This window comes from Dipteris shenzhenensis, chromosome 20 (assembly GCF_047967505.1).
Source record: "Dipteris shenzhenensis isolate YYH24624 ecotype China chromosome 20, Dip_SZ_1.0, whole genome shotgun sequence".
In the NCBI taxonomy this organism is placed as follows: domain Eukaryota; kingdom Viridiplantae; phylum Streptophyta; class Polypodiopsida; order Gleicheniales; family Dipteridaceae; genus Dipteris; species Dipteris shenzhenensis.
Genome location: NC_141615.1, coordinates 28813040 through 28829276, shown reverse-complemented (window position 1 = coordinate 28829276; position 16237 = coordinate 28813040). Strand labels below are relative to the sequence as shown.

At 42.9% G+C, this 16237-nt stretch overlaps 1 protein-coding gene across 1 annotated transcript in view; it reads left to right on the top strand.

Annotated features, from left to right (window-relative positions):
* The window catches only part of ATATH8 (Protein kinase superfamily protein), a 108651-nt gene extending 93924 nt beyond the window's left edge, over positions 1 to 14727 (top strand). The window contains exons 14-18 of the mRNA XM_087391264.1: positions 2707 to 2800; positions 6557 to 6669; positions 12129 to 12205; positions 13508 to 13661; positions 13771 to 14727. Of these exons, the coding sequence (XP_087247390.1) occupies positions 2707 to 2800; positions 6557 to 6669; positions 12129 to 12205; positions 13508 to 13661; positions 13771 to 14265 (933 nt within the window). The 3' untranslated portion in view covers positions 14266 to 14727. The remainder of the gene's footprint in view (positions 1 to 2706; positions 2801 to 6556; positions 6670 to 12128; positions 12206 to 13507; positions 13662 to 13770) is intronic.
* Positions 14728 to 16237: the final 1510 nt, after the last annotated feature.

The following is a 16237-nucleotide window of genomic DNA, read 5'->3' as shown; positions in this document are numbered from 1 at the left end:
AAGTAAAAAAGTGGCCCCTTATTTACGCATCTGGGTTATGATTGCAATTATGTGATAGCATTGCCATACTACAATATCTACTTTTAGATACTGAAGAACATGGTGGGAAAGAAAGTGAATTGTTCTGCCCTTTTGGATTTACAAATGATGTGAAGCTGTGTTCGAGAGCAGTAAACTGGCGGAGAGATGGATGTACAACCTATTCACATTTAGACTTTCATATTTCACTTAGAGTTGATTCAGCCACTCAAAAATGTGTTTTCAATCACCTCGTGTAGACTTGCTTGCTTATCTTCACTTGTCATGGGCTTCTATTGTGTAGAAAAGGCCGTCAAGTATGGTGCACCCACGCCCCAAATTTAACTCATCTTTCTTTAGGATGACTAAAATATCCACTTTGTATGCCATCTTTTTTGCTGTGATTCCATCACTTAATTTCACGGCACCTGATCATCTGTGCATTGTGCACTGCTCAAACTTCGGCAGGGTAGAATGGGCCCTGGGTTTCTTAGAGGCTTTCCCTTGCCTTGCCAGGGCCCTGGCAGTCCTTGCCATGAATTTTTTTTGCCTAGCCATGGCCTTGGCACTCTTTGCACAATGCATAATGGGCTCAGCAGTTGTGAGCTTAATTTAACTGCTCGGGGATGCAACTTTGTTTGTTTTGTTAGACTAGATATACATATTTGTATGTTGTCAATACCGTAGCTCTCATTTCTGTGTGGTTGTGCATTTAGTTGTCCTGTGGATCTCTCATCTCATTCATATTTCACGAAAAGGGTACCAACATTTCCTATTCATGGCGAAAATAGATCACTTGCAACCAGCGTCTCGTGCTGTCAGTCTGTGTTTGTGTTCTAAGGTTATGGAGCAGAAAGAAGGAAAGAAAGAAAGTCATATGAACGTCTACGGGAGGCCTCACAGGTCTATGGGACAAAATGCAAAATGTCAAAAGCTTGCAACATCTAGATAAACCAGAGAGTCGAGGAGTGCACATGGCATCTCAGGTCGAGGTTATTATAGCACGTATCTAAATTCTAGTCCTATCATAATATGGCCTTCATAACATCAGTTTAAGTCTGAGGGTCGAATTGAAATCTCTAATTAATACCAATTCATCTTGGTAGACTGCCCATTTTCCAACTTTGCGTGCATCTTTCACTTTGGTAAGTTCGATATTCCTTTGTTTGAGCTGAGTTGGAGTAAGCTTCTCAAATATCCATACCCGTGTACCTTTCAGCTTGTTTGTTGGTGGAGAATCTTTACTCTTTCTGCCCTCTCATTGAAATAAACTTGTAGCTGTTTTCCCTTTTTAGAGATACAACTAATGTCATTTGCATCCCATTCAACTTGTGCTATTCCTTCTTGAGGCATTTGATTCTCTCTTCTTCATTGTATCCTTCGTCATCTTCAAAGCAGCCAAGGCAATCTTGTGATAACCCCCCAATGCATAGTATTTTCTTATCATACACTCTGGCTTCCTGCTCTTTTATTTCTACGTAAAGATCTTCTTTGTTGATTTTGTTGTTGGCCACAATGGCCATGTCTTGTTTGGCTGAACTTACTTGAGTGGCGATCATCTCTTTGACCATGGAGACAAGTCTTGGTGCCGGTGGAGATGTGCTGCACTTTTGTATGACCTCTACAATGATTTTTGCTTACCATTTCCTGCCATCTCCTTCAGTTTCCTCTCAAGAGCTGCAACCATAAGTTTGAGCTCTGTCACTTCTTGTTGTAGAAAGTATATTTGCTCATGTGCATCAGATCCAATCCTTTGCTTGTAATGCAATGGGGCTGGGTGTCGATGCCAAGGCTGCAATGTTGGAGTAAGAGGGATTTCTAATCGGTGTAGTGGCAAAAGTCTTCATTTTTGGAAATTCCACGGTTTCCTGTGCAGATTTTAACAGGCCATTTTGCTGAAGCTAATTCCCCAAGCTGAGCCAAGGGCTCAGCTCAGCCTGGGGTGAACTCGAACCCTGTTTTGCTACGCTGTACAGATGAGGCAGGTACGGACTGCTCTGCTGCGCTGTACAACGATGCACAGTACAGTATGGACGATGGAGGTATGTGCGACAAGCTGTACGAAGGTACTGTCGATGGAGGTACAGGCTGTATAGGCGACTAAATATACAAAGGTACGGACGACGGGCGATGAATGTACGGATGACAAGTGACGGGATGTATGGACGACGAGATGAGAGAGAGTGAAACAGCAGAGGAGAGGGCATGCCAGTTCAAGGGTAGTTGCTGATTACAGAATGTAATGCATACTTGAAAGATATGCTCAACATGCTAATTTTCTTAAAAAGACTTCAAATTAAGTTTCATAGGTTGTCTCCTTCTTGGTTCAGTGTACTATTTTTACTAAGGAAACATATTTTCGTCTAGCACAGATACTCAGTATTATGCCTTGGTCTTTTGTAGTTTCATTGCACATAAATGTCTTTTAAAGTGTGCTCTACTCTGTCTAAGGGCTTATGGTGCAGCTTTTTCTTACATCTATACATTTAGAAGTGATTACCTTAGACTGAGAAAGGTGTCAGATAGCTCATTACAAAGTAAGCTTGTTTGTACATGTCGATGGAGTTTTTGTATAGGAATGGTTATCATGAAGTCTATAAAACTTATAACTGGAAGAAAAATCTTTCTCTTTGCTCAGCAAACTACATGTTAGGTACTTTCTGAAGAATTTGATATGCCTTTGAGCAGGTTCTCGTGAAGGTTTTAGCTATTGCCTTGAAGCATCACTTCAAAATGCCACCATATTTTATCCTTGTTCTGCGTTCCATTGCTTCCTTGGAAGGTAATCTCAGAAAAGCCATTTTGCAGAGGCTCATCAGTCAAAAATTTCAGAAAGGGTTTTTAAAGAAGGAATGAAGTAACACTCTTCACTCATTTGATTGCCTGCGAATGTATGTGTTGTTAAGACCATTAATGAAAGATTGCTTCCCAGTTAGACACTTCGAGTCAGATCTTTCTGGCCTTTCCAGTATGACAGCTTTATGCAAGTTGTCCAATTACCTCATCCTTGTTTCAAATGTCAGAGAAGACCTTATATGTTTGTCTGTATTGCTATTCAGGTCCATGCTTCCTCTGATTTTTTATCTTTGTTTGTATTTCCTCTACCTTTTCTACGAGACTTCATTACCAAAGGGGATAGTCGGATGCAGTTCCAAGTACCATATGAGGGCTTTACCACTGGCCAGACAAGGCTCTATCTCACATTTTTCAAGGAATAAGGATTTTCTTTGCAGGTCTTTTGTATGCTTTACCATGAGTGGATCGTAAGGTTTTATTTTGTGCTGAAGGCTTACAAAGTTTTCTTACATCCTCAAATTATACTAATAACAGTCAAAGCTGGAAGTGGTACCTTGTATAAATGAATGCCCATGTCGATATCTGCTTATGTGTGGAGCATGTGCTTATACTATGGTCTACAGTTGTTGGGCACTGATGCCACCAGGGGAATGCCATGTAGCTAGCCCCTGCTATGCATGATGGAGTTTATAGGTTTCGGCCTTGTGCTGCTTCATTATCACAAGGTCAAAACCACCACACTATTTGTCTGTTATTAGAGGTGAGTTTGGGCATGTTCCCGGGTTCATCTAGATATATATAAGCTAGAAGTTATGTCTCGAAATTCACATTTCAGAGGTTTTATATCATATGGAATTCAGAGTTTTCATGAACATGGTTATTTATAGAGACACACCCATCTTGATTGAATCTTTAAATTCATGATTCCATTTGAAATCTGCTTATACTTTCTGGCTGAGGCCTCTGATTGTAATTTCAAGATGTGAATGCAAGTGTTTTGGCAGTAAGAAAGGTAATCACATTTAACCAATAGGGATGAATACTTACATCAAAACAGGTGAAAACAGTTTTTTTTATTGATAGTAGAGGGAATTCCTTAAAAGGGATAGTAACATAGAATTCCTCTTAAAAGTGCTGAGAACAATAATACTATGTTAAATTTTGTCATGCGCCAGCGATTTTTCAAGCCCTGTAAAGGGGGTTGGGAGGAAGTTTGTTTCTTTCATGCAAGAAGGGTTCATCCTCTGGTGGGTTTGTAGCTGATTTGAGGTTTTGTCAGCTTCCTTTTCATTTGGATTTCATCCATGGTAGATGAAGCATCTACCAACAAGGCTTCCTGGGACATCGGGGCTTGTTGTCTGTTAGTTTGAGCATAGGCTTTTTTGGATTAATCCATGTATGCACCAGTTTGCATTTTTTGCTTAGTGAAAATTGTCTGCTTCTGATTACATTGTTGTTGGTGTTTTTTTGCCCCACATTGTTTAAAAGCTCTGTTCATGTTAAATGCACCCTTACCCTTGTGTACTCACCTGTGTGTGTCTTTTTTCTCGTCACATAGCACCATTGTTTATGGTGCAATCGAACATTAACATCATTCCCTTTTCTATACCTTTGGTTTCAGGTGACTTGGTTCATGGTTGACAGGAAGAGATGCACAGAAAAGTGTGGTGCTCTTGTAGTTGTAGATAAGGATGCTGTTTGCTCTCATTCTTTCTTTTCTTTTTATATTTCCTAGAAAAAAGAATTAATATGTTATGCTTGAAAAATGATACAAGAACAGCTCTCCGTGAGGTGCTGACTGGTAAGGGAAACTAGCTGGCTTGCAGACTGCTTCTCTAGGTTCTGGCTGATCTGGGAGCAGGTGCCAGCAGCCAGCGTGGTGGGCTATACAGCCAATGGAATCTTTGATCCTTGAGACTGTAGAAAACACATTCAGGCCAAGCATGCCAGGCCTTCTAGAAATGCTGAGGACATCAGTGGCCTTCTTGGACCCTTGCTGTACCATCCTCCCAAATCGAGTGCAAGGTATATATAATGTCTGGCCATATGTTGACAAGAGTGGTAGCTTGTCTTGTCCGATGTCCCTGCCATTAGAACGCTGCAGTGCATGACCCAGATGTGCCCAGCTATGATTGTGACTACAGTCCCTAGACATTGTCCTTTGGAGGGAGAACTCGAAGGGCGCTTCCTTGGGGGTGGTGTAACATCTTGGATCTTCTGATGTACAATTGTTTCCCCACTCACAAGTAAGTAGGGATTTCACCTTCATAAGAAAGCCATGGTATCACAGTATACCAGGTGTGGGCTTAGGAAAATAGGATTCTGATCCACCAGAGCCTAGGTCGTTTAGGGGAAACTCAACTGGAGAAGAACGACACCTCTACCATAGATGACATCCTCTCGTGAATGTGGTCACCCTCTAAACCCAAGCTCGCTTGGATCCAATCACGAACCTGGATCCTCGTAGGGTGTGAGGCCAACACCAGCACTGTAGGGACTGAATGGCAATCTTCACTTGTTGTTTGTCCTCCGGGGAAAGTGCAATTTGAATGGCAGTGGGAGTCGAAGGAGATGCCATGAGAGCCCCTCTTGTGAGACCAAAAAGGTCACCACCAAGGTTGCATTCCCCAGTTCCCAAAACAAAAGCTGCACCTGCTACTAGAGGGAATGAGGAAGAGGTGGTGGAAAAGAGGGAAGGGGAAAGGAGGGATGGAAAATGAGGGAAAAGGAGGGAAAAGGGGGTTTTGCAGAGAGCAGCAGCTCCAAAGAAGGCCCCAGACAAGGGTACTAGAGCGGGGAACAGCTGCCTTGCTTCAGTCCCACCAGAGCCTGGCAGGCAACCAAGCTGGTTGGCAACCAGCAAGGCTAAGAAAGGAGCTCCCACAGCCAAACAGACAGAAGGCACAAAGAGCTGAGCTCCACAAGCAGTTGCAGCCGACTGCGGGGGGTGGGTGAGGGGAGCAAAAGTCATGCGACCAGGTGCAACAGCAAACTGGCCGGGCGGGGGCAACAGCATCCTGCAGCTTCCTGAGGAACAGCTGCCGGGCAGTGCAGTAAGGGGGTGAGGGGTGAAGTGCAGCAGCTTGTTGGAGGCAGGGGAGGAGATCGCGGGGAAAGGAGTGGGGGGGGCAGGCAGAAGAAAGAAAGAAAGAAAGTTTATTAAAGTCTTTGGAAGACCGATGGGTCTATCAGACTCTGAGAATCCTGATACAAACAAACTGTGAGGGTGGAGCTACTAAGCAAGCATCCACATCCACACCAATGTAGAATGCAAAAAGCTAGTGCTAAGTACTACATAGTCATGTCAGAGAAACGCGGAGGGGGGGCAGGCAGAAGTCACAGAGGGGGGGTGGCAGGGGGGAGAGATGGAGTCGAGGGGAGGGAGCAGCCCGAGGGGGGGGGGGAACGGGGGGGCGCTAGCAGCAGGCGAGCAGCAGGGTGAGCCTCAACTTCAGAATGTTGACTATAACGTCTCTTTCCCATACTACAGCCCCACTCTTGGAAAGCGGCATGCTTCAAATGGCTTAGATTCAAAGAGATCATGGTACTTTTGTTCACAATATAATTCCTTCATTACTCATATCTTTTGATTGCATAATAAAGCACGATGTTGTGTGAATTGGAAACTTCTGCCACCTTTTGGCATTGTTTTAAGGTCATCTTTTTAAAGGAAGGTGGAACAAGGATGCAAGGTTATGTCTTATAAGTTCCATTGATTAATACAGGTGAATTGATGTGGCAGGATTGGCTTTAGCAGTTGATCCAGATTTCAAAGTCTTTGCAGCATCCTATCCATTCGTATTGCAAAGATTGCTCACAGACAGATCAGTAAATTTAAGAAATGTCTTACTCTCTGTAAGTTCCAAACACATGTAAAATAAGTTTGTTTCTTCTTTTTTGGGAACTTGTATGTAAGAAGGGTTTTGAGAAATCAGTTTAATATTGGAATATATTATACAGAATTTTATATCCATGGTTCCTTTGCCCAATGTGATGGATTTCCCAAATTTCTGTATGAATACCACTGAATGCCAATGTGGCCCCATTGCTTGTGACAGTCTACCCGTTTCTAAAGAAAGATAATTTTGTGTGGAATAGAGTGGCTCTCAAATGAGAATCCATGTAGTGCTTTTCTCAGCATTGCCCTGCTCCTTAGTGACTTCATCCTCACAAGTCAGCCAACATCAAGAAGCTATATCGGAGTGTAATTTGAATAGTCAGTCTAAGCATCAGGAAGGGATACTGTATCTTTGTAACACCTTATTGACAATAACTTCTCTGTATTGTTGAATTGATCACAAATCCATCTGGTTTAACCTAAACTACACTTGTGTCAGTTGTCCCTGAAAGAAAATGGGAGGCCTTCTAGACTGAAGTTCCCTCCATCACATTGGTGGGATCAAATGCACACTCAAACGAATAACTTCAATGAAAATGCGAACATTGGCTACTACGCATAAACTGAAAAAATGCAGCCACCAAGCTGCTTACACAATGAATCCACATATATAGTACAAGCTAGAAGCAGAGATGTGATGGGGAACCCACATATAGATCTCTCTGAAGGGTCAGGGTGAAATCTCCCATTTGGCACCGTGTAGCATTGGCATAGTTTTCCCAATATGCTTGCATGGATGAATACTAACATTCATAGTGTGTGTTCTGGTGAAAGTGCATATGTTCATGAGACGTGTCAAATCTACCTAAGATAAACTGGTGATATGGTGGTATGTGGCACCCATCCACGCCATTCATGATGGATGCATATGGGGGGTATGCCACCTCATGTGGCCACTTAAAAATCTCTAACCACCACTAATGACATAACCTCGTAGGTGGTCTAACTTAGGAAAGGTTTAACTCCCACTGTACTACCTTTAATAATCCTAACACACTGATCGCCCCAAGGGTGAATGTAATGAACTAATCTGTACTTCATTTTTTTGCTTAACCCTTGAAAGAGGTTTGGTTAGAAAATCTACCTTTTGATCTTCTGTTGGACAATAGATTAAATCCATCTCACTGCTCAGAAATTTCTGATGTGTGAATTGAGCCTAACTATCTATGGGCTTAGTACGAGCATGATATACTAGATTCTTGGCTAGTTAAATAGGGAACTCGAATTATCTATGTATGAAGGAGTTGGTCCTTTTTGCTCAAATCAATATCTTTAGGGATTCTCCTTAACCATACAGCTTCACAAGTTGCATTTGCTGCTTCTCTATGTTTAGATTCGCAGACGATAGAGAAACAGTAGTTTGCTTCTTACTGCTCCAAGGCATGAGCTTGGATCCAATGCTGAAGCAATATTCGGAAGCTGATCTACTGTCATTTTGGACATCCATCCCTACCACTATCAATGTATCCTTTTGAGTCAATGTTTCCTTAATGTATCTAGAAAACTGTTTAGCAGTTCCCACAATGGCATTTCTTAGGGTTTGCCATATATTGGGATATTGCACTGAATGGAAAAAGATATGTCTGCTCTAGTTGTGATTAGACATATTTCATTACCTATTAATTGCTTGTTTAAGGATCCATCTACTCTAGGAGTCTCTCTTTTTGCTAGTAATATTGACTTGTAATCCTCCATTCCAACAGTGTTGAGGATCTCCTTTACATATTTTTTTGGGGATATAAATGTCTTGTCTTTGTCATTTCAGACTTCTGTTTCCAACGAAAAAGCATATAGCCAAGGTCTTTCGTGTGAAAGGATTTACTTAGATGATGTTTGACGGTTTCGTCGTTGTTCTCAGTGATGACTATGTTATCAATATATAATGTTACAATAGCTACTTTGTACATGGATTATAATCAGATAAACTTCTATTAAATCATTTCTTTTGGAAATCATCTATCTTTGAATACACACCAAGATGTGCTTACTTTAATCATACAAAGATTTCTTAAATTTAGCTTACAGACCTCCTTTTTCATTGTCTTCAACCTCAAATCCAGAACATTCATATATAAAGACTTTCCTTTTTCAGATCACCATTAAGAAATGCGATTGTAATCCATCTCATAAATAAGCCAACCATAACGAAGTGGCAATGGCTCTAATGAATTTAATTATATTAAGTTTGGCTACAGATAGAAAGGTCTTGTCATAATCTATGTCTCTCGTCTAGGCGTAACCCTTTGCGTTTGCAACCAATCTAGCTTTGTACTTTTTGATACTTCCATTACTCCCGGCGTCAAGGCAATAAACCCATTATTGTTAATGGGAGTTTTGCTTGGTGTAAGTCTTATTTTGTATCATGCTATCATACTCTTCTTTCATAGCTTCTTGTCACTTGGGGTTATCTTTGGCTTCCTTCTATTTTCGAGCTCAAATATATTTTTAATGGTCACCTTGAGACTACAACTTACACCATGGCTATCACGAGAATGCGTCCTCAATGCCTCAAGAATCCCCATAAACGGTGACTACATGTAAGAGGTCACCATCTATGGGAGAGGAGTTTTTCTTCTTCAATTGAGCTCCACTGAGAACAACCTGGCCCTGGTGGAGGAGAACCCCATTTTCCTTGGCCCGCACCTTGTTTACTTGATCCTTTTGTATTGCGGATTCACACTTGATCATGTGATGCTTTGCTTCTCGGCGCTTTCCAAAGGTGTATCGGCCTATCCTTCCCTCCGTTTGGTATTGTTTGGCATAGTGTTAATAGTTCCCACCTGATTTCAGCAGCCTCGGTTGTGGTGGCAGATGATGAGGTCCCTCGTCTCGGGGTGATTTTGGAGGACCCTAAGAGTCTTCCGTAGGAGATCCCCTCGAGACTCTTGAGCTCCGACACAGGGTTGAGGCTTTTGGGCTTCCAGTGCAGTGTCTTCGTGCAGCACATGGGCCATCTAGCACGAGGGAGTCCAAGCAGCAATAGAAGTCCTAGACTCCCTGGGTGGAGCTTTTCGTAGGGGCTAGGACCAGGGTGGAGAGAAAGAAGCCTGGTAGAGGCCTACAAAGAATTGTAGGCGGTGAGCGAAACGTAGACGGTAGGGAAAGGCACATCGGACATGAGCTTCCCTGCCACAAGGGAAATAGACAGATGGTTCCACCTCAAGACATCCGCATACTCTTGAGGGTGAGATCTTCTCCATCCTTTCAGCAGACCACCTTAGCCAGTGTGGCTTGGAGTACTTAGGCTCTTGCGCAGCAACAAGCCATACACAACCCCCCTTCCCCCTCCCCCCCCCCCCCCCCCCCCCCCCCCCCAACCTGCCCGACACAGGGTTGAGGGTTCTGGGCTTCTAGGGCAGTGCCTTCGTTGCAGCACATGGGCCATCTAGCACGAGGGAGTCCAAGCAGCAACAGAAGTCCTAGACTCCTTGGGTAGAGCCTTTCGCAGGGGCTTGGACCTGTCTATTTCCCTTGTGGAGGGGAAGCTGATATCCGATGTGCCTTTACCTACCGTCTACGTGTCGCTCACTGCCTATGATTCTTTGTAGGCCTCTACCAGGATTCTTTCTCTCCACCCTGGTGGTTCCACCTCAAGACATCCGCATACTCCTGAGGGTGAGATCTTCTCCGTCCTTTCAGCAGACCAACCTCAGCTAGTGTGGCTCAGTCAGCCTCGGTGTACTCTAGGCTCTTGCACAGCAACATGCCATACACACATTCGCCCCCCCGATCTTCCCCTGTCCCCCCTCCTCGTTGCCTTCCCCCGCACCTCGCCTCCATCTGCTCCTCCCGTCACTCTAAGTCCCAATCTTCTCCGTTGCCTAAGCCTCTAATAGCAAAGCGCTCCTCCTGTTTGATCCCCTATCGTTCACATAAGGTACAAATGCGACTCTCTAGGTATGCCCTGAGCCCATGCACTCTCTATACGAAGTCGATGTGAGACAAGTAACTGCTCGATCGACATCCTCAAGGAATGGGGGAGGTGGATCTGTGTATATCCTATTGGGTCGATGAAGCCCTTCTCTGAAATCTGCAAGCAATGGTCCCTATAGAAGCTGAGATGCACTGGAAGCTCGTTGGGTGCCATCTATGTCCTGAATGTGTGTAGCTGTAAGAGAAACTCCAGGATAACCTGGTCCATCTTGTGATACATGAGCGGAATAGAGGGGGCAACAATGCTATACTGAAAGGTAGGTAATCTATCTGTGTGGAGGCCAAAACTCTCAAACCATCTGCATGTGCATGGCACATGCATGCCGACACCTTTGATCTTCTTTAGCTGCGAAAGCCATAGGTGAAGTAGGGCCCATCACGATAACCTATGTTGGCCCGTGGTACAAGAGCCATAATCTTTGACGTGGTAAAGTTATGTGATAACTTGGAATACTACAGCAAGGTGTAGTGGCGGCTAAGACTATCTGATGTGGGACTGAGGGCTTACTCTGGATCATCCGTGGACAGCAAGAGAACCTGAAGCCTCTCTACATGAGCCCAATTTGTATTGGATAGGTTGCCAGTGAAAGTGCTGCCGCACAAGTCTAGCAAGCACGGTGTATTCCTGCTCAGGTGGCCTTGCATCACTTGTCGCATTGTGAAAATAGATAGAGAGAGAGAGAGAGAGAGAGAGAGAGAGAGAGAGAGATCAGCAGCGGCGATTGAGCGATGATCAGCGATGATCAGTGGTCAATCAATAGAGGCTGAGTACGAGAGAGAGATATGGAGTCGATAGAGGTGAAGGAAGTAGGAGAGCTGAGTATAGATTAGGAAGGCGCCACTTCAAAAGATATCTTGCACGTGAGGGGAGGGTATTCATATAGTACCTTCTTATCCTCTTGTGGCTGCTCCATCTTGCAAACACCCCCAAAAACTAATCCTCCTAACCGTCACTGACTTGACCTACTTTTGGCTTTCCTCACAAGGCCACAAATCTTGTACATAAGCTGGTTTTTCTTTCTTTAAGTCTTGCCAAGAGTATATCCTGAATGGCGTGTATAACCCTTGAAACATCCCACGCCAATGAATGTGGCCATAGGTCCGGCTATCCATCATAGCCCCAACAATACTACAGGCAGGGTCTACATCAATTATGTCTAGATATATATGTCAGTGAATTGGACCAAATGGACGTTTATGTGTAGAAGCTCCATGTCATCCCCTTTTTCTGTTGTGGTACAGGAATCCTTGTTTCCAATCAGATTTGTAGTGTACTTAGGTGTGCAGAATAATTTTTTTGGATTTGAATATGCTTTAAAGGCCTTCATGTGTATTTCTAATTCTTTAGTTTTTGGTTTTGGGTTTCATGGGAGAGGAGTGGAGTTTCAGATAAAGAGGAATGGGAGTGAATCATTTTCATCACCAACTGCATTTAGAGAATATAAATGTATGTGTTCACCCTGAATTCCTTTGTATTTTGCAGTTAGTTCTGAATGAAGAAAAAGAGTTCCGTTGGGATCGACTGGCATCTTTTGCCACTCTTGCTAGGCAACATACAATGTACGTATTCTGAACTTCTAACTTTCTTCTAAATCCAAAATGTCTTTCCAAGAATGCACAACAAGATGTTACAGTGAGGAGAGGTTGAGGCCTACTGTGGATAGAGTGGGAAAGGATTCTACAATGAGGAATCTGATGAAGGACCAATTGTCAATGTATCTTGGCCAAGTGCATGTGTTTGGTGAGCTATCTGCTTCTTCAGATCTAAAGAGTCTCCCGTTGCTTGGTGGGACAACTATGGGTCAGATAAGCCCCTCAATTGCAAAAGTTGGTGATCAGGCTTCTCTCACAAGTGTTGAGTTCCTCTAGAATGGATGGAATGGGTTCATCAATTAATGGCTGAGAAGCTTGTGTTGTGCACAGAAACTCTAGGCTTTGTTCTAGGAGTGATCAATCCTATAAGTCTGACCCTTCTCAGCAATGGGATGTTCATGAGGGGGAAGAGGAAGACAGTACAGTTTCCATGTAATCTGACGTTTAGGTAGGAAGAGGGAGGGTTCAAAACTTCTGACCATGGAAGTGGCAAGGTATGGAAGCCAAATGTTCAGTAATGTTTGTAATGCCTGTGTGCACATGATATTTGAAATGCTGAAATTAATGGAACATGGCATTTAGATTGTGTGTGTGCACATGTTGCTGTATTGGCAAGAGGATTCCTGAAGTTAATACTATGGGTGTGTGCATTCGTATGTGTGAGAGCATATGTTTATAATGTGGTCTACGCCCACTGTTGGGCGCTGATGGCATCAGTGGGGATGTCATAGTAGCTAGTCCCTGCTATGCGTGATGGAGTTTATGGTTTTCAACCTTATGAGTGCTATCATGAGATTGAAACTGCACTATGTGTTGTATTTTTAGAGGATGAGTTTGGGCATGTTCCTGGATTCATCTAGATATAGGATTCCTGAAGTTCATGCTTGTGTGTATGTGACAATAAATTTTCTTTACCACGCTTACCCCTGCTGTTTCATATTAACTCAATGGAATTTCGGCAAAGTTCCAACACCTAGGTATTTCCTGCATGGAAACGTTTATGCAACTTCGTTGGTGGGAATACTTGATCCTAGTTCAGCAGTAGTACTAGATTGGAGCTGCAAGTGAGCCTAGCTGGCCTAGCTGGGGTTCTGGATCTGCTAAAACTGATGTCACACGGTGAATAATGCTCACTGCTTTTTATCTCCCAATTATGTGGGTCCTGATATGCATGTTGATTCATATGAAATTCACAATATTACTGAAGTCTGGCCCTATCGAAGTCTGCCCATGACATGAACAACGGTATGAACATGTCTGTGATTGCAGGAAGAGGGTTGCGCTTGAATCAGGGATGGAAATACAGAATCTGTCTGTGTCTGCATATGATAAAACAAACAGCAACCCTGAGTTGATCCCACTATTAGTTAACCTTCTTTTATCAAAAGACGGCTCTGTTCTTCGGCGGCTTATTTTAGAAGCTGTATGAACCTCTTATGCTCTTTGTATCAGTTTATTTCTAGCCTCAAATGTTAATCTTTTGACATGCTACAATTGTGGCGTCGTTGAATATTCAATTGGAAAAACTGCAGGACACAGCTGGCTTAGCACGTGCTTTTAATTCTAGCAAGGCAGCAGTCTTTCGTAGGCAGGCTGCAACATCGGTAGCCAATGTATTTTATCAGTATGGAAAGGGTTTTCTCAAGGAGCACATGAAACTTGCAATTCAGGATTCTGTGGAGTATACACAACCATTGCCAATTTCTTCAGAACAACAGTCACAACCGGCAATTATCGTTTCTGAAAAATTGTTGACAGATGAAGTGAAATCCTTGGTGAATTGTTCTGATACTTTGGACAGTTCTTTATTCAGAAGCAGGCAGTTGTGGTTTCTTCTTCGAACAGCTGTGGCACGACTCAGAAAAAAACCACTGTTACTGTTGAATACAGGGTGGAGTCTTCTAACAATATTTTGCTATGTGATTGCCCTGACAGCTCATAGACTGGCAGTGGGAATCAGTTGCAAATGTTTTGTGCCACAGATAACAGCAGCAACAAGCACTTCCAATCAGCTTATCCCAGCCTAGGATTTCAAGGGTCCGGCTTTATCTTGCCTGAGCCCTGCTATCTCCAAGGTCGTGTAATGATATCAAGTGTTTATGTTTTCATTAATGCGAACCAGAATCACACTATCAGCATGCTGTCACTGTGAAGAAAAACCACGATTCATATTATGTTCTCCACTCTTACTGGTAGATCATCTCCATGAATGACACGAGTGTACATACAGGACATGCTGAGACTTTTTCTGGCGTTGCCGACCTTGAAGAAGATAGCACTGGTGTGTTCTTTAGTTTCTTTATTAACAACTACCGAACATGGTATGGGACAAATTTGTCTCTTCTCAAGAATTGTAAAGGGATTGCAATTGTACTTGTTCAAGAAAAACACAAAATTGTAACATATCACCAAGCTTAAAATTTGAAGTTGAAGCCTGCAGTTTCTTGTTGTTTTTAGCTGAGCAGGGCAGTACCCTTGTAAGAAGAAAATGTGAGCATTTGAACGAGTTTCAAGAAAAACTGTCTCTAAGCAAGATCATCTCAACATCATGTGATATAATGTGGATAAGCACTAGCATATAAGAGTGCTAAAAGGGTTGTAAACCCTAATCCTAATACGCACACCCATGAAATATGTGTAAGGTTTAAACCTGCCTTCTTACTGTTGCTACCTGGTTAGGTTCAGCATCCTACCTGTTTAATTCACTCACTCACATGCTCACAGGTGCACACACAAGCGAAGGAGCGAGCGTGATATGATCTGGCTACAAATCTCCTTATCAATATATAATATATGAATATGGTGTGCATCATATTATTATTTTTTGGCTTTGGAGTGGAGGGAGAAAGTATGATGAAGAGGAAGGCGGCTTACCCTCGTGTTGCAGGTCGGGATGGGTGGGGAACATGTTAAGTTTGGTGAGCTACAAACAGGGACCAGGTTAATGGAAGAAGACTTACATGCTAGATATCAGCAAGCATGTGCTTGTAGTAGTTGGGAAAGAATACCACACGCGCTCTCAAGTTCTTACCCTTTTCATCACCCTTTGTAACCTTTGATTTGTTGTTATATGCCTTATTATAAGAGTTGTGACCAAGCTTGCTATATTCCATCTCCACTCACTTGTAGGCGACTCAAATATAAGGAAGAAAAACCACCCAATACATCACATGCACATGACATTGTAGATGTAGTCATGCAAAGGTCACGATTGTCTATGATCATCAAAGGTCACCACAGTTGCAAGAATCATCACCAAGGTACATCCGGAAGGCCACAATAAGGCAGCAGCTTCTACCTCTCTCCATGATCCAATCAACAATGCAGTAGCCCGTAATCAGGTTGCGAACCTGATTGGCTACTTGAAGCTACAAACTTGACCTATGGACGATGTAATCCCATGCAACCATTCACTAACTACATGTAATTTAATGCAAGTTCTCTCCCTTCGAGGTATGATAGTTCTTCTTAGGTGTATTGAAAGGGTATCCCTATTTAAAGGTTGCCCTTAAATCTAAGATGCATGTTTCCTCATTTTTGGCATTCCTAGGTGTTGATGATTCTTCTTCACTTTTATCAAAAGATTGTATTAGAGGTAAATGGTGTTTGGGTATTTTGGAGCCTAGTGTGAGAAGTAGGCCTCTAGTTTACGAGTGAGTGAGAAAGGGGTTTTGGGTTTGTGACTTGTGTGAGTTCGAAAGGTCACTTGACCTGTGGGAGTAGAGTAGATTAGTTTGATTTGATTTGATTTGATTGTGTGACATCACTATGATGTGTAGTGTAAGGCTACCTCAGCCTATAAAAGAGTCCCACTATACCAAGATATCACGTCAATCCGAGTACTGTTGCCTCACCGTCGTCTCCATTGTACTGATTCCCTCACTTCTCACCATGTAAATGTAACATGGTATTAGAGCCTGGACTGATCTTCAACATGGCCTATACGACCAAGATCTACTGTTTCGGTGCTGGTTTTTAGCTTCCCCAACATTTGTCTAC